The 25427-nt window shown below is 32.7% G+C and overlaps 1 protein-coding gene across 2 annotated transcripts in view; it reads right to left on the reverse strand.

The window, feature by feature from the left end:
* LOC129229946 (WASH complex subunit 2-like) overlaps positions 1 to 25427 on the reverse strand; it is a 65381-nt gene that overhangs the window by 268 nt on the left and 39686 nt on the right. Inside the window, exons 17-26 of one of the 2 annotated variants that reach the window (XM_054864330.1) lie at positions 23592 to 23681; positions 23033 to 23140; positions 18989 to 19108; positions 18822 to 18899; positions 16258 to 16392; positions 15043 to 15114; positions 14851 to 14949; positions 12399 to 12900; positions 10077 to 10120; positions 5233 to 5398 (exon numbers count right to left, since the gene is read on the reverse strand). In XM_054864330.1, coding sequence (XP_054720305.1) covers positions 5233 to 5398; positions 10077 to 10120; positions 12399 to 12900; positions 14851 to 14949; positions 15043 to 15114; positions 16258 to 16392; positions 18822 to 18899; positions 18989 to 19108; positions 23033 to 23140; positions 23592 to 23681 — 1414 coding nt within the window. Of the gene's footprint in view, positions 1 to 5232; positions 5399 to 10076; positions 10121 to 12398; positions 12901 to 14850; positions 14950 to 15042; positions 15115 to 16257; positions 16396 to 18821; positions 18900 to 18988; positions 19109 to 23032; positions 23141 to 23591; positions 23682 to 25427 lie in introns of both variants that reach the window. The other variant, XM_054864328.1, reaches the window with a different exon arrangement.

Here is a 25427-nt window from a genome sequence, read left to right on the forward strand (position 1 = left end):
GTAATACAGCTCTGTGAAATTTCTCTTTCACGCTCACAATATCTTGGTATTTAAAATGTAGGCAGGGTTTTTGTGATCCGAAAATTTTGAGCAAACAACACATTCTAAAACTGCACGAATATTACAAAAAAAGAAAAAAATACTCTTAAAATGTTTTTTTCCAATGATTTTTGTATGCATATTTGAAGTTTTTACTGGGAGGGGGGGGGGGTGAAGCTTCCTCATTGTTTCTGAAAATGTCACACCGTCTTCAGAAAATTTTACTTGAGTTCACTATTACCCCTGAATAAAGGTAAAGAAAAAAAATTTAAAAAGGAAAAGCTAGCCACCTATCAACTATACATAGCATTTGAACTACATGTAACACCTACATACACAGGGTGTCCATAAAATAGCTCCAGAGTTGAGTTGACAGTATGAGTTAGGTGGGAGAGTTCAATTCAAGAAATCAGTAGCTCATCCAATTTAATGCACACTAGTTTAAAGTCAGATTTTACAACACTAGAACAATCACTCGTATAACAAACTTTACTGCTTTCTTTGCCACAAAAAGAACTACTTCCAAACCTGTTTTTGTTTGGTGGATAAGGCAAAATTGCACAAAAAAAATCACCCCAAACTTCACGAGTAACTACTAATAATTGTTCTTGCAACACAGTAAAAAAAATACTTTTTAATGTGGTAGAGAGGGACCACATAAAAAAGTCACATAGAAAATAACCCAAAAACTAATGACATAACAAGGAATCACTTTTTTAAATAAATTCAAGACACTGCAGCTACTTGGAATCTCACCACACCTTTTATAATACAGTCAATTCATGATAACTCGAAGTTGGATAACTCTAATACTATACTAGAACTTGAAGTTTTTATCAAGTGCCGATCCCTTTGTCTTTAATTTCATCATTCTCAATATCTCAAAGTTACCTTCCTTTAACTTGAAGTTTTTTCAAAGATGATTTGAAATTTATTTCAAAAGAACGAAATAAAAAAAATAGGTAATTTTAAGTGACTATGAGAGAAAAATTCATTCACGTTCACTTGCAATTCCTGCACAATAGACTCCTCTAAAACATGGAGAACACTTGTGAGCCAATGTGCAATAAAGGAGTTAGTTACACATGTGGAAAAGAGTTAGCTTGTTTTTTTTTTTTTTTTTGTACTGTATTGTTTACACTTAGACATGTTGCTGGACTACGAATCTGCTTTGTTGCCAAGTCAACTTTTTGTACCTTTATTCAAAGGCTGACCAAAGTTAGGATGTGTTCCCCTTCCTCCTTTAGTGCGATCATTTGCTGATAAGTTCCCAAGATGGAGAGAGATAGAGTTTCTTTATTATTAAAGATGTCTAGGCGAAAGCTAAAAACCTTGGATTTAGAAAGTAAAGGGAATCTTATTTTGACACTGAAAGGAATCCAACAATCAAAGAGAAAGATATTGCATTGAAATATGGAACACTCTGTCAACAATATTAAAAGAAAAAGAGAAACTTCAAAAGTTCATGAATTTGAAACAAATGAAGATGTGCATCTTTAATAAAGTAGAATCAGCTCTATCCAAGTGGTTCCAGCAGTATCGAAATCAAGACCATGCCATTCCTTTAAGTGGGTCGTTGCTGCGTGAGAAAGCAATGAATTTTGCTATATTACTGAACATAGAAAATTTCCACGTTAGTGATGAATGGCTGGAGAAGCTCAAGACCAGACACAACTTCGTCTTCAGAACTCTTCATGGAGAAACTACATAGTGTGCAAAAAAAACCTTTTAGTTCTGTAATTCTGTCTGTTATGTGTACAAATTAATTAAATATTTGATGGTTTTTAATATTGAAATGTCGAAAACCAAAACTAGCAGTAAGTCAAACTTCCGATAAGTCGGATCGGAAGTTTTTCATCGGTCCCTTTAGATTCAAGTTATCGGAAATTGACTACAGTAAGCTCTCGATTATCTGCGGTCGAATTATCCGCAGGTCTCTTCACATATTTTTAAAGCTTATGATTGAGTTATTGTTCAATTTTAGATTTTATACATTCCTTTTTCATATTCAATATTAGCAAATGCAATGTAGCAATGTTTTTAGTTATAATTTAAGTGTGTGTGAGATGGATCTTAATATTTTTAGGCTATTGAATACACCCGCGGTTACCGTGCCAACCTATTCTGCAGATAATCGGGAGTTAACTGTATTTCTCAAAGGTGTTTATTCATGGAAGCACCATTACTTCCTTAATACGGCACCAAACTTTAAACATAAAGTACTGTTTTAAAGACCGCTGTGGGCAAACAAAAAAAAAGAAAAAAAAATCCCATTTTTGCTTATTTCCAAAAATTGAATGCTGAATAGATTTGATTGGTTGAATTACAAACTCCCACTTGCATTGCTTAAAGGGAGAGCCAGATGGTGCAGTCGGTAGAACATTTAGCTTGCAACTACAGATGCCAAGTCTCCTGTAACCTTTTTAGAGATTTAAGATTTCTAGCCCTTTATAAAACCATGTATTGGGTTGTTCGGAAAGTCATTTCGTTTTTTTTGGGGAACCTGAAAGACAGTTTTCGTATAATGAATAAATATTTTATTAAATTATATATTGGCCATTCTGGTCCAACACCTTTTGCCATCTTTCTGGCAGTAACATAATTCCCCTCTCATAAAAGTTTTGGTCCTTGCTGGCAAAAAACTGGTTCAGGTGGTTTTTGACATCTTCATTTGAGGTAAAGGTTTTGCCATCCAAAAAATTTTGCAGGGACCGGAACAAATAGTAGTCGGAAGGCGCCAGATCTGGAGAATATGGTGGATGTTGCAGTACGTCCCATTCAAGCTGTAAAAGTTTTTGGCGAGTGACCAAACTTGTGTGAGGTCTCGCATTATCCTGGTGGAACACTACACCCTTCCTGTTGATTAATTCGGGCCTCTTCTCTTTAAGTGAATCATTCAATTTGTCCAGCTGATGACAATAGACTTCTGAATTAATCGTTGTATTGTACGGCAAAAGCTCAAAAAAAAACGATTCCTTTGACATCCCACCAAATGGAGAGCATCACCTTTTTTTGGTGAAAGTTGGCTTTTGACACGCTTTGAGCCGGTTCATGTTTTCTGCTCCATGACCTCTTGCGTTTAACATTGTTGTATACAACCCATTTTTCGTCCCCAGTAATAATCCGCTTCAAAAATGGATCATTTTCTTGACGTTTGAGGAGCGAATCACACGCGTCAACGCGACGACACAAATTTCGCTCCGTAAGGACATGGGGCACCCACACATGGAGCTTCGAGGTTAAGCCCATGCCTTTCAAATGGCCATAAACAGTCGAATTCGACAAATTTAATCTCTCACCGATCTCTCGTGTGGTTATTCGCCGATTTGCATCAACTAATGCCTTTATCGCATCTTTGTCAGCTTCGACCGGCCTTTCAGACCGTGGTGCATCTTCGACATCAAAATTGCCGGATTGAAATTTTGCAAACCAGTTCTGGCACTGGCGTACTGTTAACACGCCTTCTCCATACACATCCGTCAATTTTTTTCTCGCTTGGACAGCATTTTTACCTTTTCTGAAGTAAAAATGTAAAATATGACGAAAATGCTGCTTATTGCTCTCCATATTTAAAAGGGCACCAACCAAAAACTACTGCGTAGAATTAATAGAACTTTTTCACACACAAGCCTTGCAATATCAGCTCTCAAGACATATAATGGTTATGCGGCTTAAGTGTGAAGTTGGTTTCGAGAAAACGTAATTAAGTTCTCTGACGGGAAAAAACGAAATTACTTTCCGAACAACCCAATATCTCACCTCTTTTAAAGTTAACAGTAAAATTGAAATTACATTCATTCAAAACTTGATTGCTTAAAATAATATATTTGAAGACCAAATACAGTTAATTTTCAATTATACGTTTGTATTTTTTTTTTCTTTTTAATATAAGTACTATTTTTGTATAGTGAAGTCCCTCTAAAATACCCCGAACTTGAAGGGACCACAAATTTTGTTTGTTATAACGAGAATTTCATTGTAATGGAGTTTAAATTAAATCGGGATGGAAAATTTATTTTGTTGAAATGGATATTATGTTGCAACACCGTTACCATTCCACCCAGTAACGGATTTGGGGAGGGGGGCGGGCATCCCCAAAAGGAAAAATTAATTTAACTACTTTATTTTTTTTTAATTGACTTATCTATATAACATGAAGAAATGTGTTGCAGTTTTTTAAGGGAACACATCTTATTTGAATAAAAGCAATTTTGTTTGCTAAAAAATTATACTGGAGTCAGAGTCCAGAGTGACAAAAGACAATTAACTTACTGGTTTCGAACTCAAAGAAATGTAATACTGTGATTTTACCGTCTATTAATTCTTCTTTAGTGGAATCAGTAATTAACTTTTTTTTTGTGGAGATTTGCCTAGAAAAGTCATTTCAATCCAGGAAGCTGTTAGCAAAATAATAGATTTTTTTTAACTTATGAAAAATTCAATATGAAATAAATCTCATGATAATCTCTTGGCCAAACCATAATTTTAATGAAAACGGCATGTAGGGTTAAAATTTCTGAAAACAAATCAGCAACTGCTTTGAAATTCCCAGAGATGTAGCTTCTGAATTCTTCAATAAAACTTATGTATATATAAAGCTATAATTTTCTTATTTTCAAAATATTTTATAGTAAAAATATAAATTCATTTTAGAAACTAAAATGAGGCATGGGTTTCTTTAATACCCTTGTCCTCCGGTCATAATCATTATGAAAATGTTCCTCGTTAAAACCGCTCTTGGTGAAATTATATTGTGTTTAGTGTTTAGTTGTATTGAAATTTTAAAGATATTTTACATCCACATTCAAAGTACAGAAGTGCATTGTTTTAATGTACTTAAAAGTAGATTAATTAACCTTGAGGGTTCTTGGGGAAAAAAACACTTGAAAATAAAGTCATTAAAACTTTGCCATGAAAAATTTAAAATGGGGGGTGGGGGGACAAGCTTTTCAATTTTTTGAGTCCCCTTCAAAAGTTATTTCTTTATCTGTCCCTGATGCTACCCTATTCTGCAAATAATTAGGAGTTGATTCTAAAGGATAATTTTTAAAATTATCTGAAAGTACTAGTGACTTGGGGGAAAAAATATGAATTCATTTTTTCCATACATTCTGCAAATTTTAGATTTCACCCACCAATTTGTGCTACAATCATATCATTAAAAGTTGATGTGAATTACCAAACAAACTTTACCTTCATTATCATACAATTGAGTTGGAAATAACTCATATTTCTCTTTTTGTATGTCAGCAAAAATGTCAGAATCATCTAGCAAATCATTCACATCATTCCCGTCTGTTTTTGCTTGAGGTATGGCACTGCTCTTGATAGCACTGAATAAATCATCATCATCATCACTCTGTAATCAGAAGAGAGAGAAAAAAGTTGTGTTAATTTTCAATCGTCGAAAAGAAAAAAACATGAAAATGTAATAAATATAATATACACTACAAGCCTAATAAACCTTGCATCTCCAATTTCATTAGGTGTTGAAAAAACTAGGGCATGATTCAAGAAAGTTAGTTCTTTCTCAAAAGGAGAAGGAGGTATTTTGCATTTGTAAGAAACATAAGATATAACTCCAGTTAATTTGTGCAAGTAGCAAATTAAGCTCAATTGGAGGTTTCAACTCCTTCCCCTGCACAAACTGCTGCATCTTAAAGAGTAAGGACTGGTCAACCACAGTCCTATGCTCAAGCAGTGCGTATGTTTAAGATGGCTGTTGTGAGAGAAACCTTCCTGTCGGAGAGGTTATCTCGCGATGACATTGAACATATTCAGCTTGTCTTTCTTTTTAAGGAGGACAGACCTGATTCTCTCTGAGGATCACATGCCGAAAATGCAGTAGGCTTCTTAACAAAAATAGTATTAGGAAGGCTTTTGGTCTTTTTACTGGACCTTGAAGCGGCACCTTGCTGTATTGGGTGTCAGTAATGATCCAATTTGCAGAGGTTACCTTTTTAAGGAGGAAACTATTACTCACACCCTGTGTGATTGTGAAGTGTTTTCTACCTATAGGTTTGAACACCATGGTCAACATTTATTAGAACCATGCAAGATTCATGATATTCCTATTAGGTGTTTGCTGAATTCTGCTTCAGCTACTGGTCTGTTTTAAGACTTCTGTTTGGGGACTAGTACAATAGACCTCTGGTCGCAGTGCTTGGTTCGGTTGAGCCCCCCTTTCATTCATTTTATCAAGTTGAACATGTTTTGAAAGAAATAGGTTTCACTAAATTGTTAAGCTCGGAACAAAAGTCTGGTTACGGCTCTGATATTTTGTACAGGTATAAATCATCAGTGTCTTTAGCGACCAGCTGGTTCACTAATATACACAATTTTCTTTTCATACAATTTACATTTTTATCTCAAGAAAATTGTCTTCAGTGGCTGTCGACAAGTTTAGTGGCAGTCTAAAAATTATTTTAATCTACATCTACCTACATATTTACATCTATCTAGACCAGTGCCCAATCTATGGCCCACAGGCCACATGCAGTCCCTGAAGCTGACTGTGTGACCTGTTTTGCTCAATATTAACACGAGAAAAAACTATATTAGTCACTATATCACAAGTTTGGAGTCAGATGTTCAGAAATTGGTTTAATGAAAACAGATGCGATTAATAAAATAAGCATCATTAGAGAGGCAGTGAGAAGAAAAGGAATGCAAATGCCAAAATCAAAAATGGAGATAACCAGTAAAAATTATAGGTGAAGCTCTCCTTTGTTTTGCTACAAGAGATAATACTAGTAGCCCTGGTAGGTGCTGCTATACAGCATGATTTAGAAAAACTTTTCAACGAAAGCCTGCCAAGAACTAGAACTTCTAACGTGTTTTACTCAAAACTGTCTACTTACTTCCCTTTGCTTCTCACTGCATCATGTGTGCTCTGACTGAACCATTTTAATATGAGGTGCAGTCCTCAGGTAAAAAAGAGCAGAGAACCACTGATCTATACTATCTACAGTGGCTCCCAAAAGTGTTCATACACTTACGACTTTCAATGAAATAGGCCCCTATGCATTGGTTAGAATTACTATTTCGGAATAGGTATTTAATTATAAGATCTATGATCTATTTTTAACAAAACCACACGAAAATGTTTAATAAAACAGTAAAACTTATTTTTTTTAAAAATCAAAAACCAAAAAGTGCCAGAAATTTTATCTCACAAAAGCCTTCGTACACTTTGAAAAAAATGTCAAAAAATTAGTAAATAATCTAACTTTTTACAAAATTATTTGGTAGAATATCATGCAATATCAAAAATAGCTTTTAAACGTCTGGGAATAGATTTCATTGTTTTTTCTTCCTTTTTTTATGCAATTTCTGAATAAGTGTTCAGCCGTACTTCAAGTCTTACTGTTTCTCGTTCGCTTTTCATTTCAATGGTGTATTTTCGTAATCTAGCCACCAGATATCTCCAAATATGTTCCATTAAGTTTAAATCTGGCGATTGAGGAGATATTTCTAAGTTTAAGGACAATTTTTGAAGCACCAAACGCAAACGTGTACTTCTTATCGTTATCTTGATAAAAAACAAAGTTGTTTCCGATTGCCAAACTTTGGGCTAATAGTTTAGATTGTTTTTTGAAATATTTAAATGAACAGCATGATTCATTATTTCATCAAAAAATTCCAAATTTCCAAGTCCTGATGCTGTTATGCACCCTCACACAAGAACACCTTCACCGTCCTGATTAACTGATCCAACTAAGTTCTTAAGATTAAATTCCTCATTTTTTCTTCTATTGACAATTATACAACAATTTAACCCAAAATATTGAATTAATTGAATTAATCTTAATCTATAAGTAAGACGTTGTTCCAAAACGTTTTGAGCTTATTTATCATTAATTTTAGGACGGAAAACGTAAGCTGTTTTTCGCACAAACAAGAAAATTTCTGAGGGAAGAGATCCCCTTTAATTCAGCTAATCAGAGAGCTTGGCGAACAATTTTAGGTGAAAATTAAACGTAAAATGTTTCATTCAATTCTGCAGAAACTTTTTCAGTTCTCAAATGTGTATTTTCCATAATTTTTTAAACTGTAAACCTCCGATCACGCTTTGTTAACTTTGCCAGTTTCAATCCGATTCTTGTCATTAAAGTATTTTATCAAGCACTTCACTATAGAATGGTATAAATTAACTAATTTAGAGACATTTCAAACCAATTCATGGTTACTGTGAGGGGGAAAAAATCAAACTTTGAATCGTGTTTGTTGTTTTTTACGCATACCTGCCATTTTAAAATAATAATACAGTGTCATTACAATGCAAAAATAATAAAAAAAAATTACATATGATAATTTAATCATGAATTATTTCGAAAATATTTCAGTGTACGATGACTTTTGTGGCATATTTTTTCTCAGTCTCATCGTTTTTTGACAAATTTCAAAAATAAAATCTGGCAATATTTTGAAAAAAAAAAAATACTAGGTTTTATTCAGAATGGCATAGGAATGGTGTGAAAAAAAATTGGACTTCATATTCGAATTCAGTTTTGCGTTATTTTGGTTCTACTACAAAATGTCAAGGTGTACGAACACTTTTGGGAGCCAATATATATCTACAACTATCAATCTCTGTATTTATATTCATCTCTGATATCCATATATTTATCTACCTCTTTTATGTATCAATCTGTATAAAGAATAATTTTATAAAATGTTTTGTAAAATATAATTTTTACCTCTGTGTTTTCCAAAATTTCCATATTTATCAATCTATATCTAAATGTATAAATATGTTGTTTTTTTTAAATAGGGAAAGTTAGTGATAATTAACAATTATTCCTAAATTACCAAAATGAAGTCATGTTACATCACTGCAAAAACCCTTTTGCCATGATCACAGTAACATAATTGATGATGTGAAAAATAGATAGGCGGAAGGTTTTCTTTTGGCCGGATGTGCTGAAGTTTGAATCTTGTTATGTATTTTTTTTTTTAATTATTGTATATCTTAGAACATATTTTTCTGAAAATGAGAACTGTTTCAAAATTATAACACCAAGAGATTGAAGAATAGAGCTGTATTTTTTTTTTTTTTTCTAGATGAGTTAAGGCAGATTAGGTAAAATCCCATTTGAAATTCTCTTTTCAAAATTTCAGAAATTATTTTTAAAAAAATGCTTTAATTTCAAAATCTTTTTGCATCATGTTTTAATTTTTTTTTTATAAGGTCAAAAATATTTCTCTGGTGCAATTAGTTTGGGGTCTGTGGAAATAACTGCTACAAATAATATAAACACTAAACAGCCTTAAAAATAAAAAATAAATTTTAAAAAAATAATTAAAAATTAATTTGAATTTTGACATTTTGAATTCAAATTATGTTTTTCGCAATCATGAGTGTTTGTGTCTGTGTGCAGGCATGAATGTGTGGGTATGTGTGTGTGTGTAGGTGTGTATGTATGCGTGCGTGTGTGTGTAGGTGTGTGGGTATGTGTGTGTGTAGGATATGGACACAACCTGGAGACGGTTTTCACAAGAGGAGCAGCATCGTGAGACTGGTCGACGGTGGTGCTGCAGAGGGATGCGGGGGGGGGGGGGGGGGATAAAATCAAAGGACGCCAAAAACAGTCAAATGAGAACAATAAGCAATGTGATTGCTCAAAAAAAAAAAAAAAAAAAAACTGGCATTTAGCTGCACAAAGCACAATGTAGACAAAAAGTACATTTAAGTGTCTTTACTTGTCTAAAACAGTTGACTTAGAAGGATGCTGATTGTTTTCAGGCAATGTATCAAATCATGTGTTCCCCCTCCCCCCCCCCCAACAATAAAAAATTATTTTAATATTATTTAATATTAATTAATTATCTTCATATAATATTTAGGTTTGGATCTTGGGCAAAAGGTAAAACTTCATTCAAGAAAATAAATTTCTAAAGTGCACTCAGATAATTAAATGTGTTAAAATTGTGAGAGAAATATGTAAAGATTTCTTTTTAACTATACATATATATTTGCTTCAAATCAAAACATTTTTAAACTGGATAACATATTGTACTCATAAAAAAATTCTTACCATGTTTAGCACTGAATCTGCACGTGACACACTGGATCTGAAGGCTGAGGAGAGGAGAAAAAAAAAGTTTTTTATTATAGTCATTTATCCACATGTACATGAATTAACAGGAATATAAAAGCAGTAATTAATCCAAGAGAAGTCAGAGGAAAACTTGAAAATCATGACTACACAGTTCAATAGGCACCAAAGAAAGTCCTCTAATTCTGGTAGTTAACATAACAGAGGAAAAAACACATCAAAGGAAATTTTTAAATAAAACTTGAAAAATCCAAAAAAAACCTCGAGCCTTATCAGGGAGGGGAGCTCCCGTCGGGTAAGGATTACATGAGATGTTTAGTAATAACATGAGACCAAACATCTCACCTGAACCCTTCTATCTCTGCCTGAATATTATACTTACAATTAGGTTCCATGTGCCCGTATGTAAAATTGTAAGGGGGGGCTCAGATATTTTAACCATGGTTTAGCAGGATATTTTCCCCATGGAAGCTGATTACAGAACAGATTAGTCATTAAAATTTGACATTTTTAATAACTTATTCATTAATGACCGGAGAAGAAATGTTTTTACATTTTTGAAAAGAAAAAAGTACTAAAAGGAAGGAAGTTCTAATTTGTAAGGGGGGTTTCGAGCCCCCTTTGCCCCCCTACATGGGTGCCCTTGTTAGGTTCATATTGTCATTTTTAAAATCTAGTTATGGCTCTCTTCAAACCAGAAACTGTGAAACCATCCTATCTCTCTCTCTGTAATTAAGGAACATTTGAAGTAACTAAGGGGCCAAAAACCTCCCTCCTCCTAATTTTTTGACATTGCGAGGGCTCTGATCAATTCTTATAATTTTGTCTCCTTTCTGCTGTTTTGAACTATTAGCATATGATTTTTTAGCTTTTCGTTCTTCCATTTCATTTACTTCATCTACATATTGCCATACATAAGCTTTTTGCATTTTTAACAAGAAATAAAATTTTTGCCTTCAAATCACTTAGCAGTCGTGTCTAAAATGCATGACTTTTTTTCCCCCTTTTTTTAGATTATTCACACACACACAATTTAAATTTAAGAATTTTACCACTAAATGCAAAACTTCAGACAATTTCAAGTGTGACTCAGAAAATTTCATTTGCTGTTAATATCCCTAGATAGTAGATAATGATAATAGTTTTTAAAAAGCGCTTTCGTTTACTCAAATGAACTTTGGTGCGGGACATAATTTTCAAGGGGACATAAAATGTTAATGACCTCAGCCGCCCCAGAACAAAACCCTTGATTTGTCACTGTAGATTGTTATCATTTATTTAATCTATACAGAAGGTGTACATTTAATTGAAATAATGGTAGCTCAAAAATCCTCTCTCTCTACCAGAGTTATTGGTTCCAGCCTGGAATTTAATGCAGTGATATACTGTACTTACAACTTTAAAATTAAAATTGCAATTATATTATCCCAAAAAATTTCAAAATGATTCTCTATATCTGCTCCATTCCAGTAATACATTCGAAATTTTGAAATTTAAGCTGGTTAGGATGGCTGAAGTATTGAATGAAAATATAATTTTTAACTTTATTTTCAATTCATTATTATTCAAACACATAAAAACAAAAAATTAAATGCAAATTAATTTGAGGCAATCTAGGGCCCTACTCAAACTAAAACTGAAATTATTCATTGGGATGATTAAAATTCAAAGATTGAGACATTTAGTATCAAAACCAGCTCAGTCTATTATTATTTATCTTTTTTTTTTAATTTTACAGGTGAGACAAAAAAAAAATTCATTCTCTACATAATTTCTCCAAAAGATTTTTTCTCCTTGGAATAGCCTTTAGCATACGACTTCACATTTGCTTTATTTTTTAACTCAGCAGTTCTATCTAATTATTTAAAGATAAAAATTGTTTGGATTGGGCTAGTTTTGAAGTAAATAGCCCCCCCCCCCCTCAAATCTAACTACAATTGGTAGAATCAAAATTTTATGACACATACTAGCCTGTAAATAAAAAAAAGGAAGCAGATTTAAGCAATTGTAATAATATTGATTTACTCATACATTTTTTACAGTGGTGATATGGTAAAGCACGGATTGAGCAGGATTTGAAGTAAGCTGGATTTTTGGCAGCTGTTTTTTACCTGATTGAGAGGGATTCCAAATCACCTTCCGGTGTCATAGTATAAGATAAAGTATCAAATTATGGAGAAAAAAAAACTTTGAAAATTCATGACTTCAGCTGGTTTTGATACTAAATGCCTCAATTAATATAGTAATCTATTAAAAAGTTAAAAATAGGTTATAAACTAAACCAATTAAACAATACATTACTTTTAAATGAAGGCTCAACAAAAAAGTCATCATTTTCAGCATCATCTATTTCTGTTGTGTTTGATTTAGCTTCTGAGCTTCCTTTAGTTTCGTTAAGGAAACCAGAATCAATGCTATTTTCTTTGGGAGGCAAAAACGAGAAACTTTGCTTTTTAGTTTGGCTCCGATCGGCAGCCTCTGCAAAAATATCCACTTCTTCTTCATCATCTGCATCGTTTTGGAAAAGACTCTTTTTACCAACTTTTGAAGCACTAACTTCACTGATCAACTGAGACATGATATCCATCTTTTTCTTTTCTTCGACTTTGTAACTAGTACCTGTAGATGGCGGTGCTGCCTTGGGTGGTTCCGAAAACAGTTCATCTTTTGGTGGGATAGGATTTTTTTCTGTACTTTGAGGTTTTGGTTCCTCAATCTTCCTTTCCTGTTCTGCAGTTTCTAAAGCTGCTAAACGTCCTTTTCTAGATGGCAATCTCCTCTTCACAGCCACTTTCACTCTATCCTGCAATATTCTTGAATTATTTGGAGCCAATCTTAAGACATGTATAAAATTCAATACACAGTGCAAAATGTTTTTTTTTAGCTCATAACAATAAGTATAAAGTGATTTAATAACATTGCTATTTAAATATATTTGAAAGTTAAAGGAATAAATAAATAAGAGATACAAAAATTTAAAAAAAAATACACATATACATGCAATGAACACAAAACTGTAAAACCTTTTATTGTTTTTCAAAATTTTCTTTAACCCTAGAACTACAAATCCACTTTTTTCCCTGCAATCTATATACCAAGGGATATATTTACTCCATGGGTTTTGCTAATAAAAGTGTTCTAAGAGTTTTAACCTACTTTATAAGCATATGGTTTTTTTTATTTTTTATTTTCATGCCAAAGAGAATGATAAAGGGCAAATACAATTTTATCCAGGTTTAGTTGGTGAAAATAAAGTTTGAATCGTTAAAAGTGCTGAAAACCCAGTTTACCAAGAGTAGATATCTACCCTGGTATGCAGTTCTAGGGTTTAAACACATTTATAATGACGAATACTTGAAGGAAAAAAAAATATACTAGGTATATGCTTTAACTTTTAATATAGTACATGCACTGTATTGGTTTTCTATAATATCTAGCCTAGGCTCAATACCTTTATTAATACATTATTGCAAATATTTACATATAGATAAAGTAACTGCTGTAAAGAGAAAAATACTAAAAAAAAAAATTAATAAGCTGTTCTATATCAAGTAAAAGAAGTATTAAATCAAAATTAGGGGCAGTTTGGAAAAATTGGTTCAAACTGCAAGTTAAAAAAAAAAGATATTTTTTTAACTAAAAGTTTTTAAATGAGTACGGTAATAAGTAGATTTACTCATTTTTTATTCAGTTTTGATTTATTTCAACTATTGAATAATATATTAACAATAATATAAAAGATTTCGGCTGTTGTGCCATGGTCCGAGTCCGAGTGTAACAACTGCAAATGTTTCAACTGCATCTGCGGCAGTCACCATCAGTGACAGCATGGATGAAGCCAAAGGCGTCCATATAGTGGGGCAAGGGGACTTGAGCCCCCCCCCCCCTTTAGAAATTAGAACTTGCTTGCTTTTAGTGGTTTTTTTTTTTTTTTTTTTTTTTTGCAAAAATATAAAAACATTTCTTTTCCAGCCAATAATGAATAAGTTATTAAATATGTCAAATTTTAATGACTCTAATCTGTCCTGAAATTGTTTTCCATGGGGAAAATATCTGAGCCCCCTCCCCCTCCTTACAATTTTGCATATGGGCACCCATGGACAAAGCTACCAGAGAAGCAACTTCTCGGCAACTGACAGATGTCGAAGTGTTGCCTGTATTTATAGTGGAAGCCTTGGTGTCCTCTGTTTTCTGGTTGGAGATTGGCTGATGAATGCCCGTCCACATTTCTGGTTGGCTGAAGGTTTCTCTCTGGATGTTCCTTCTGAGTACAGAAGTGTAAATGCAACAGAAATCACTCGACTTACGAGTAAATAATAAGGGGAGCGCAATCCCCATCCCACGGGATCGTGATCAGGAGGGATCCTACACCCATGACATCAGGAGTGCCCACCTTGGGGGGGAGGGGGGTCATAATGCAGACTGCGCCACTAAAATTTTTAGCAGGTGTTTTGAGGGGCAGTTTTCTCTTTTTAGGGGGGATTCTTGCTCTTGAGATTTTCTTTGTGATGTTTAGGGGGAAGTGCCCTTACTCATGGAAGGATAGGCACCCCTGATGACATTGCATTTATTTCTGATCAATGCTCTAGCAGCAAATTATTTTCTTTTTTAAGTTTACTTTTTCAATAGTAATCTATTATGATTCTTTGCAATCAATTTCAAATCCAAATTTCAAAATACACCCCTCCCCCAAAAAAAAGTAGTTTATGCAACAGTGCCTTTAATAATAACCATTAAACATTCAAGCACTTACTTTTCCAATGACATTTAATGTTTTGCTGCTGTCAATAGGTGTATCAAAATCAACACCGGAATCATCTATATTTGATGGTGCTGATATGGATGTACTTGGCTAGTAAAAAAAATATCACAAATCAATAACAGCGTATAATTACCAGATTATAAATACTTACATAAATGATAAGAAAAATGCAAAAAAACTTACTTTAGATTTTAAGTCGGATGACTCAAATTCATCGGTTTTTTCTGGAAGAGAGACTTTATCAGGTTGCGGCAACTGAAATATAATAAAATTGATGATTTAATGGCTATATTGTATTATTATTGCAATATGTTATGTCTTTTTCAAAATGTTAACAATGAAAATTAATATAAAATAAAAAGCAAGATTAGGAAAAGACCTTGAAAAAAAAAATAATAGAAATAAATAAAATTAATTTCTTGAATGCTCAAAGCAATTATATACAACAAGAATTTTGTCCAGAGCTAAATGCAACTACTTCTCTTTTCCCAAAATCAATTTTATAACAATTATCACTTAAAACAACTATTTTATACAAAAAAGAAAATAATTAGTTATTAAGAAAATAGATTGAAATTCATTCTGTTAAACTGTCAGGTATCATGCTTTAGTAAATACAAGCTTTCTACATCAGAAAATTGGTGATATTCAAGCACGGTATTTTATTATTAAAGGCATAAATATGGAGGGACAATTTGGCAATGCAATATGGTTTAACTTGTTTCTATGCAGTACACCCTCCCTTCTTTTTAAAAATTTGTTTGTTCATTTTATTTTTGTTACAAGTTACAAGTAATCTGGAAATAATTTAAAACAACAGAAATCTATATCTTTTCTATCATTTTAACGTGACGTTTAACAGTTTAACTAGGCAAATACTTTTTTCGTTTTACCACCATTTGAAAATCATTTTTCAATTGCTGCTTTGCATTGGACTGCAAAAAGGGATATTTTCTATCTGACTCATTTCATGATGTGATAATAAATAAATAAATTAAATAAATATAAACATTAAGTTGAAAAAAAAAGACCTGAGATTTTTTTAGGGGAAGGGGGGAATAGAAGCCATTAAAAACGAGCATTTCAATTAAACTTTGTTCCCATAAAGTAATTTAAAAGAAATATAATAGTACATACAGAGTCACAAGTTGAGGGGGGGATAAACCAGAATATCAGCTGTGATTTGAACTTTTAAGGTTTAGATCAGACTTGGGGGGGGGGGGGGGTGCTAGTTCTGAGCTTTGTAAATGTCTTTCAAACAAAAAAAAATCACCATACAGATGCAATCAAAATTCCTAGCTAGCAATTAAAAATACACATTTTCAATGTAGAAGCTATAAATACGTATAATCAACTTAAAGAAGAAACAAACAAATATCTAGTGAGACAATAACTGACCTGCAAAGTTTTATCAACTGGCTCTGTCTTCTTTTTAGGGCTTTTAGGAGCAAAAAGGTCGAAATTGTCACTATCCTCAAATAATGATTTTTTAGTATCATTTTTCTTGTTGCTTGCACGTGAAAACTCTTCTTTCTGCTAAAAGAAAAAAATTTTTATTAAATCATTAACAAAACAGTTTGAACAGAAAATTTCATAAAACTCTTATTTAAAGAATTCCCTTTATTTGAACATTTTTAGCTTTATTTTCATATAAACTCATGTAATACTTGTGCATGAATACAGTAGAAGGTTGTCTTAATGCAGGTATTGGGATCAGAGGTTTTTTTGTTCTATAGATTTTAGGATATACATATATCATTTTTAGATCTAAAACAATGATCAAAGTATATCAAAATATTTGCACATCAGAATAATTTTTGAATAAAAGTATTACAGAACAAACAATGATACTTAATAGTGTTCACAATGATTAAAAACTAAATATGCAACACTATTTAAAGCAACTCCATTTTTCTATATTTATCTTTGCTTCACAATTTGATAACTGCACTTACAAAGAAAATTAATACCACTTTTCACTGCATTAACTATTTTTCATTTAACAACTTAGAATGGGGTAATTTCCAAAATTTTAAAAGTATTTTTTTCTGAAAGAACATGCTTAAAAACATATGATCTAACCATTTTTTAAATAATTTGTTTAAGTTTAATATTTTTAAAAAATTACTTAAATCGGTGCGCTTTCAACGTTTATGCTTCTGTTCAATGACATCACAAATGATGAAATGCCATTCTGTGTTGCCATTCACAGAGCAAAATATTTAATTTGCATCTTTACTCACGTGTATTGGCAACGATATGGTTGATAGCAAGCGTAGAGTGGAATTTTAATTTGCTTCTTGATTATCATAACATTGAAATGGGGTACAAAATGTGCCCAAGAGCATCATTTGTGACGTCATCAAGACCACGCCTTGTATGCAAAATCGGACATTTTTAAAAATTAATTAAAAATTAACTGTTGGGAAAATGAAAGAATTTTCTGGGTTCATGTTTTTTTTTTTTTTTTTTTTGCTAATTCTATCAATTTCAGTGACTAAAAGTATTACTTTTGACTGAAGGAAACAACCCCATTAAGAAATAATGAAAAACTGTTTTACATCTCAATTTTCTACTCCATATAATGCAACAAGTTTTGCAATGCACAACACAAAGGTTTCTTAACTGCACAACTTACTGTTTTTTTTTTTTTGTTTTTTGTTTTTTTTTCAAAAAGTTGTGTAATTTACAGAGAATTTCATTTTACAGACAAGCAGTAGGTCTGCTACTGTATTTGAGAAAACAAACTTTTAACAAAAATTCAGTTAATTAAAAATGTAAACAAAAGAACTTGATATATAACTTAACAAGTAAAATATATTTTTGTCAGTCAAAAACATGCAAATTTGTTGATAAAATCTGTTATAATGTAAAAAATTTGCTGAACTTCTCATGGTTCATCATCAATACGCTGGATGTTAACTTTAGTTCACGTTTAAAAATATTCATTCAACAAGTTGAATCTAATTGCTGTTTGTCTATTTATGTATATCAGGGGTCTCCAAACTATGACCAGCATTTAGATCCACACATCAATATAGTTATAATTACTAGGTAAAATTTAATACAATTGTGATAATGTCTAATTTATTTATATTTTGTGAGCTTGTAAGGGCACGCATTAGAATAAATGCAATATCAATTGTTAAAATATTCAATACCACAGTGTAATCCAGCTCCTATATTCTATATTAATATAACATTAAAAAATAGTTTTTAAATAAAACTTAGTGCTTTGCTTCATTAGAAATTAAGGGTAGTAAGATTAAAGAAAGTGAGGATAGTAAGGATTAACTCATAAAACTCTCTTTTAAAAAAACTGGAAAAAGATATTGGCGAATACGCCTCAGTCAAGAAGGGACATAATAAGGTTACACAAAATGTTTCTAACAGGTAATGAATGGAACACTTTCATGAGCAATAATGTATCAAGCAAAAACATTAGAAAAAGATCGAATATTTCTGGTGAAGCACTGGTGAAAGTCAAAATTCTCTGATTTTGATCTTTCATGGAAATCTATAAACATACTCTTAGTTGACACACAGAAAAAAAAAACAAATAAAAAAAATGACTTTCTCATTGTTAACTGCCAATGCCAACTACAACTTGAAGTTAACTTCAAGAAAGCTAGCTTGAAGTAAGCTAGGAATACTTACTTCAGTGCAAGAAGTACAAATGAGGTGGATTTTTGATGGAAATATTGAGAGAGGCTGAATTTTAAAGAAGAGATGCTTACTGACGAGGCAAGAATAGATTGGTGAAAAGAGATCTTACAGTCAAACACATTTAATCATTTGATTTATGTAGGGGAGTAATGATGGATACATGAGAACATGCTTTCTATTCATTCACAATGAAAGCAAAACAACAATAGTCAAATGGATGTCTTGAGCAAATACAAATATAAACAAAAAATTAAATTGCACTACACTTTGTTTCCCTAACTTATTAAGAAAATTACCTCAACTGGTACATTACCAAACAGTCCTACATCACCGGATTTAGGCACTTCATTTGAACTTGTGGGCTTGACATTTGTCTGGAAAAAAAAAAAAAATAAGTTATTGATGATTTTGAAAACTATCAATTTTGATAAAACTAAAGGGATGATTACAGTTAGACACAGACCTTTAATGATTCATCAAAAATGGAATCAATGGGTTTTTTTGTGACCGATGTAAGTTTCTTTGAATCTTCCTGCTTCTTTTCTACAGGCACAGTATCCTTTGAAGTAGGTTTTTTGCTAATCTAAAAGGAACAGTTTACAGAGTTTAATACTTCATGCAGTCTGAATGATTTATTTTTTAAAGCATTAACTATGAAAGTAAAAAATTATAATGATTGAAAGATAATTGCAAAAACTAGAATGATGTGGCCAAGACCAGTGACAGCGCTATGTGCTGCCTTTGCTGCAGACCCTGTTTTGATTCCTGGGTTAGGCAGTTTATTCGGCCATTCATCCCTTCAGTGGGTTGCTAAAATGAGTACCAAATGTGCTTGGGCTGAGGGTTCACGTTCGGCTGACCACCTACCGGCACATCTGCTCTTGAACCCCAGAGTCCTCTGTAAAGAAAACTCAGATGGGCAAAGTAGGCCTTGGTCCCCATGGGCTGTTGTGCCACAGACTTTGGTTTGGGTTTTCAGTATGATGGTCATCACAACTTTATGATATTAGCTGTTGCAAAATTTGCTTCAATATGTTTCATATGACTCTATATCTATGTACTGTCACAAATATTAAACTTTGGTATCTTGGTAACATCCTGATGTACAAATAAAAGAAGCCAGGCTGTCACAATTTGAGAAAAATTCCAAATTGATAAAAAATGGCAACCGAATTGAAATGATTTGTGGCAGTAGTTCATATAAAATGGGGGGGGGGGGATTTGACGCTGGCTCCCTTCCCCCTTGGAAGGATTGGCACCTAAATCAAATCAGCACCTGTTTCTGTTGAGGTTCACATGAGTACAATGTAAATCCTGGGTAAATCTTCACATTCCTTCCCAAGATGTACCAGTCAACCTTAAGAAGTTTGATCGAGCCACTCTGTTTGGAGCAATTGACTTTAAAATGAACCAGCATCTACTTCTATTAAGGTCCACCTGTATGCCAATTTTAGTACCTCCTATTGCTTCTTAAATAATAGCAATCATACATAAAGGTGTAAAACATGATTGTACCACTACTCCTTGAAGAGATTGATCTCAAAAACTAAAAAGCACAAGGGGTACATAAGTGTACCAAACTTCAATAGATTCTATTTATTATATTTTGATCACAGCAGCCACAAAAAATTGCTCATATAGAGACAGGGATTTTCCAAAAATAATCACATGTTACCTTACAACAAGTAAATATGTCAAAACTCGAAAAATTTCCTCAATCCATTACCTCATTGCATATTTTGGTTATAGAAGAAATCAAAACAAAGTAATAAGGGTAATAGACATGTAACTTTAAAATAGGATATGCCATGTTTTAAGGAAAAGTTTTTCTAAACTTCATGAAAAAATCAAGCTGAACATTATCCGTATTTCAGAGGCAGGGGTAGAAGTGACCGACTTGTCACATACAGGACATTTTCCACAAAAAATATAGGACAAATATACGACACATATGAATAATTTTGCTATGAAAAAAGAAATAATACATATCATATATTATTCAGTTACTTTTATCAATGATTTTGTTGAAAAAAACCTCAAACAAAATATTTTACATCTATAATGACTTTCCTGTAGTTGAAAGAATAATTTTTGAAAAAAGTGTACTTTATAGACTAAATAACTAAAGAAAATTTGAAGAAAGAAAATTTTTATTTTTTTTTCCTCACTCATGACCCAAGTACTAATTCCACTGCTCTTAGGTTTTATATCTAAACTGAACCCTTTACCATTTGCATTAAGAACAAACAGAGATTGAGAAGGATCCTTCTGACGTTTTTCAGAGTTTTCTTTATGCTTGAATGTTTTAGCATGCTGCCTCAATTGCGAAAATCCACTATTGCTTATGGGCACTGAACAGGGTTGGCAAGTTTCTGCCGAGGCGGTTAAAACCACCGGTAGAAACCAGTTAAAACCGGCACGGCAAAAACCACTTTCTGCCACGTTTGCGGCAGAAACTGGCAAAAACTCGCAAAATGAAAATTTAATTCTTGATATACAACAGAAAATGCATGGATAAAATAATTAATTGTTAACCGAAGCACTGTAATTTTATTACAAAATTATCCCAATTCAAAATCAAATATTACATTGTTGGGACCCTGAAATTGTCTCTTTGAAAAGATGGTTTCAAAAATCTAAACAGGTTCTCAATTTAATATGCACAAATGAGAAATTTTAGAATATTCTTGAAACAGAAGAGCTAGCAGACAATGCATCAAGGAGCAAGCAATGTTTGTGAAACTTTTATATATTGCATAACTGGAAACTGGGGGTTGTGGTAAAAATTTGACTAGAAAAATACGTTTTGAGTAATGGAGCCAATTTGTTTTGCAAAGCTGTGACATTAGGTACAAAATTCTAGGCAAGTAAAATTCTGGCACTTTCTTCTTGAAGCACATGACATGATAATTTCAATCACAAACAATTTAGAGGAAGCATATAAGTAAGCAAATTTAAATCAGTAATGCCCGTTTAATTCTGTATGTCCCTCCTCTTTCCTAAGCACCCCCGTATGATTTTTTATCCTTTGATAAATTAATCCAAATACTACGAGCCTCTGCAATTGAAAAGTTCCCTTTCTGAACTAAATCAAGGGCACTAGCAATGGATTTTATTTTTTTAAATGATGAAATCATGTTTAATTTTTTAGTTGACTTAAACAAATATCATTTACTAATTACTTGAGTTATTAAAGACACTTAAGTTTTTGCCAGTTCCTGCCGGTTTTTACCGGTTATAACCAGTTTCTGCCACTGGCATGGCAAAAACTAGTTTCTGCCGGCAGAAAGCCAACCCTGGCACTGAACAGTTGCAAAAATGACAAAAAGCGATAAAATCATCTTTTCCTTTAGTGCACCATGCACCAAAATTTGTAGAATTAATGTCCTCCTGGTTCAACAACTCCACACGAAATGTTGTTAAGCGATGCGATTTCGCCATTATAATTCTACTTATTACAACAAACTACGTTTTAACATCATAAGGAACTAATTATTCCACGATCCCAAAATTCCACAAAAAGAAAAGATTGCAAAAAGAAAATTAGAACATTCCGATCAGAAAATGCACTGAACACAAAAATATACCAACAAAAACCATGATGGAAAACAAAACAAACGGCTGTTGCCCCCCCCCCCCAATGCAAAATTCTAAAACCAACTTCAGCATTAGTACTCAAAACTCCACCCACTATAGAGTGACGTCACATTGCTGTAGCTAATGAGAGAAGATGCCTGTTGCAGAATTTAGTCAGTTGAGTTTTTTAATTTGAAATTCGTTTGGGCACGTACTTTCAGCGAAAAATCCGATGTCAGAAAGTTTATTTACCGTTCTTTTTAAAAGATATATATGGTATAAAACGGGAATATAGGAAATATAAGACATTTTTGAAAAATATAGGAAATATAGGACAATTTTGATGCTTTTTTTGAAAATATAGGAATTATAGGATATATAGGACTACTTCGACCCCTGCAGAGATGACACCCCCCCTCCCCTCCCACAGTGATGGCGCACTACCCTAAAACATTGCTGAAAACCACCCAACAGGGCGCTGAGTGTCAAGGGAGTGCCAGTTTATTCACCAAGCTACCCTCTCCCACAAAACACTGAACTCCTATTCCGAGCTGAGCACCCCAAAGGCTGGACCCCTAGATTCCGACTAGACTGACATAGCCCCATGCCGACCCTGCCACCAAAGAACGAGAGCCCTCCTAAAATGGAGAAGATCTTCTAAAACACACTAATCTAAAACTTTCAACAGCCCAGCCTATGCCATGATCTCTACATGTGGGCATCTTTGCATATTTTATAATATGGCTGAGCGTATGGCTTGTATGCTATTCACTCATCATAGAAAGCTAAAATGAAATGAAGAAAATCATGGTACAATGAAAGCATTCAGCTCAGTAAATATGCAGCTAAATACATTGCTAGATGATCAGAAACTTTTTTCACTACATAGACTTTTTCTTGAAACCAAGTATAGATAAAGTAAATTAATTACTTGGCTAAATATATTGACATCCTCCTCATCATCATCATCAAATAAGCTTTTCTGTGGCACTTTTGAGGTTACATTTGTTAGCACTGACTTAGGAGCTGATATAGTTTCCTATAACCATAAAGAAGCAGATATAGATTCCAAAAAACATAGTAAATGTACTTACAGTAATTACATAGTACTTACAGTAAAAAAAGTAATGATTAACTGAAAAACAAATTAATGCTTTAAATAAATAAAGTAAATTATTCAACCTAACCTTTTTCTTAGCAATAACAAAACTATTAAGTTACATAACAGTATACATTTTACATCCTAAAAAAGTCTAATTTTATTTTTCTAATAAAAAAAGTATTAAATAAATTAAAACTAAAAGACTATAAGTTTTAAAAAAATCTTGTGTTTTAATAATCACACATATCTTTTCTCACATGTTTTCATAATTCTAAATTGTGAAAGTGCTATGCTATTGAAAGTATTGTCACTTGTTCAGAAATACATCAGTTAATGTGGGAAATAAAATGCCCATTACATTCATATTATCATTTAAATATTTTCTCACCTGATCACTCCCACTATCTTCAAAAAATGAGCTTTTAACTTTCTTTGCTTGTTTTGAAGGCATTGGTTTTTTGACGTCATCTGTAGATTGCTGAAATATAAATTTTTAATTTAGCAATTTTTCTTTCAAAAGTGCTTGTAATCACAGAAAGCAACAGACAAATCTAAAATCTGATTTTTTGATTGAGTAATACATGTTTGAAATGTGAAGTTGTTACATAAACTACAATTAAGGCTGAAGGACATTAGTTTTCTAGTCTAGTAAAAAGCAACTACCTTTGAAAAATATAGCCCCATACTATGATAAAAAATAGTTTCACTAGATCTTTGGAAACAGCTATATCTAGTTTCCAAATTTATTTAATACTCTCAATTCTTAAGAGTTTGATTAAAATTTAGAGCTTGTGCAAAAGCAAATTTACTTGTTTGTTTACAAATCATTTCTAAGCAAGTGGTGAAAATGGGAAAAGCAAAATTTAGAAGAAAATTAATTCCCATCAATCGTGGGGAAAGGGTTACGCCTGTTTCTAATCATGAATGAAAAATGATAAATTCTGCATGCAAAAATATGAGCAAAATGGCAAAACAATGCTTAAAACAACTTTTTTCTTGATAATTCTCACTTTATTGTAGTTGATTTTTTATTTTACTCATGTTTCTGATCATGTTTGAAAGAACAATAAGTACAGTTCTTTAAAAGCTTTTTAATAGAATGCAGCTAAATAATTTCAAGTTGTTCATGATAATTTTGTCTAAATAAAAGCTGAAAAAATCTTTGAGAAAAAAATACTGCTAATATAAATCAATGAATTTTTAAATTTCAAAAAAGTGCAACATGCTGTGCCAGATCTATGATGCTTCCAAGCCTGGACAAAAACTTGAAACTGCTATCATCAGCCCTCTTCCTTCATGTTTTTACATCGAGTTTCAAAAAAGAAATAAAACATAAAGAAATAATGGGAATTTGCTGCCCTGAAGAGGTTGCTGACCAGGGCAAGAGTCCCAGTTTGCCCCCCTTTGATCTGGCCCAAGCAACATTTACTAGCTTTGAAGATAATTATGAACTAATTACATGACATGATGATGTCAGAAATCACAGAATTGAAATTATTTAAAGAAACTTACAAAATGCTAAATGAAAACATAGCAAGAATTGATTAAGAAATTTTGGCTCATTCTTAAAGTGGAGGACAATTTTCAATCAACAAAATATTTAACAGGAAGAAATGTTGCACTTTTTCTATGATAATAAAAAAATAGATATAATTAACCCATTCTTTGCCCCGGCCGATACAGGATCGGCCGCGCAGTTTGTGTTAATACTGCCCCGGCCGATTCAGGCTCGTCGCAAGAAAATGGTCCCTAACTGCCTTCGACGAACCTGTGTCGTCACGGCGTTTCTAGCAGTTTTTGCCTCGGCCGAATATGTGTCGGCGATCCTTCCAGGGGCAGAACCCTGTTATTGCGTTTCTCTGTTGGGTTCTGGTGCATTTAGGGGAGCGGTAATCAAGCTCTTTTCCTTAGACAAAAGGGACGTAACTTATAGTATTTCACGAAACTTGTTGTAATTTATTTTATTTTACTAAGATATTAATCTTTCAAGTACTCCTGTGATGTATGGGACACGTATAATGCTTCAAATAATCAGGCATTATATTTTTATCTTTTCGTGGAAGCTTTGTTTCTTAGCATTCTATCATTTGAACTCCTAATGAAGTGTGAAAATATTTCCTTACACATTTAACAATATTTCTATGCCTGAATAAAGCAAATAAACAGAATTTTTTTTTTCTTGTTATTAAAAATCCACCTTCTTACACAAGCAACCTTCACTAAA

The sequence above is a fragment of the Uloborus diversus genome, chromosome 9, assembly GCF_026930045.1.
Source record: "Uloborus diversus isolate 005 chromosome 9, Udiv.v.3.1, whole genome shotgun sequence".
Classification (NCBI taxonomy): Eukaryota; Metazoa; Arthropoda; class Arachnida; order Araneae; family Uloboridae; genus Uloborus; species Uloborus diversus.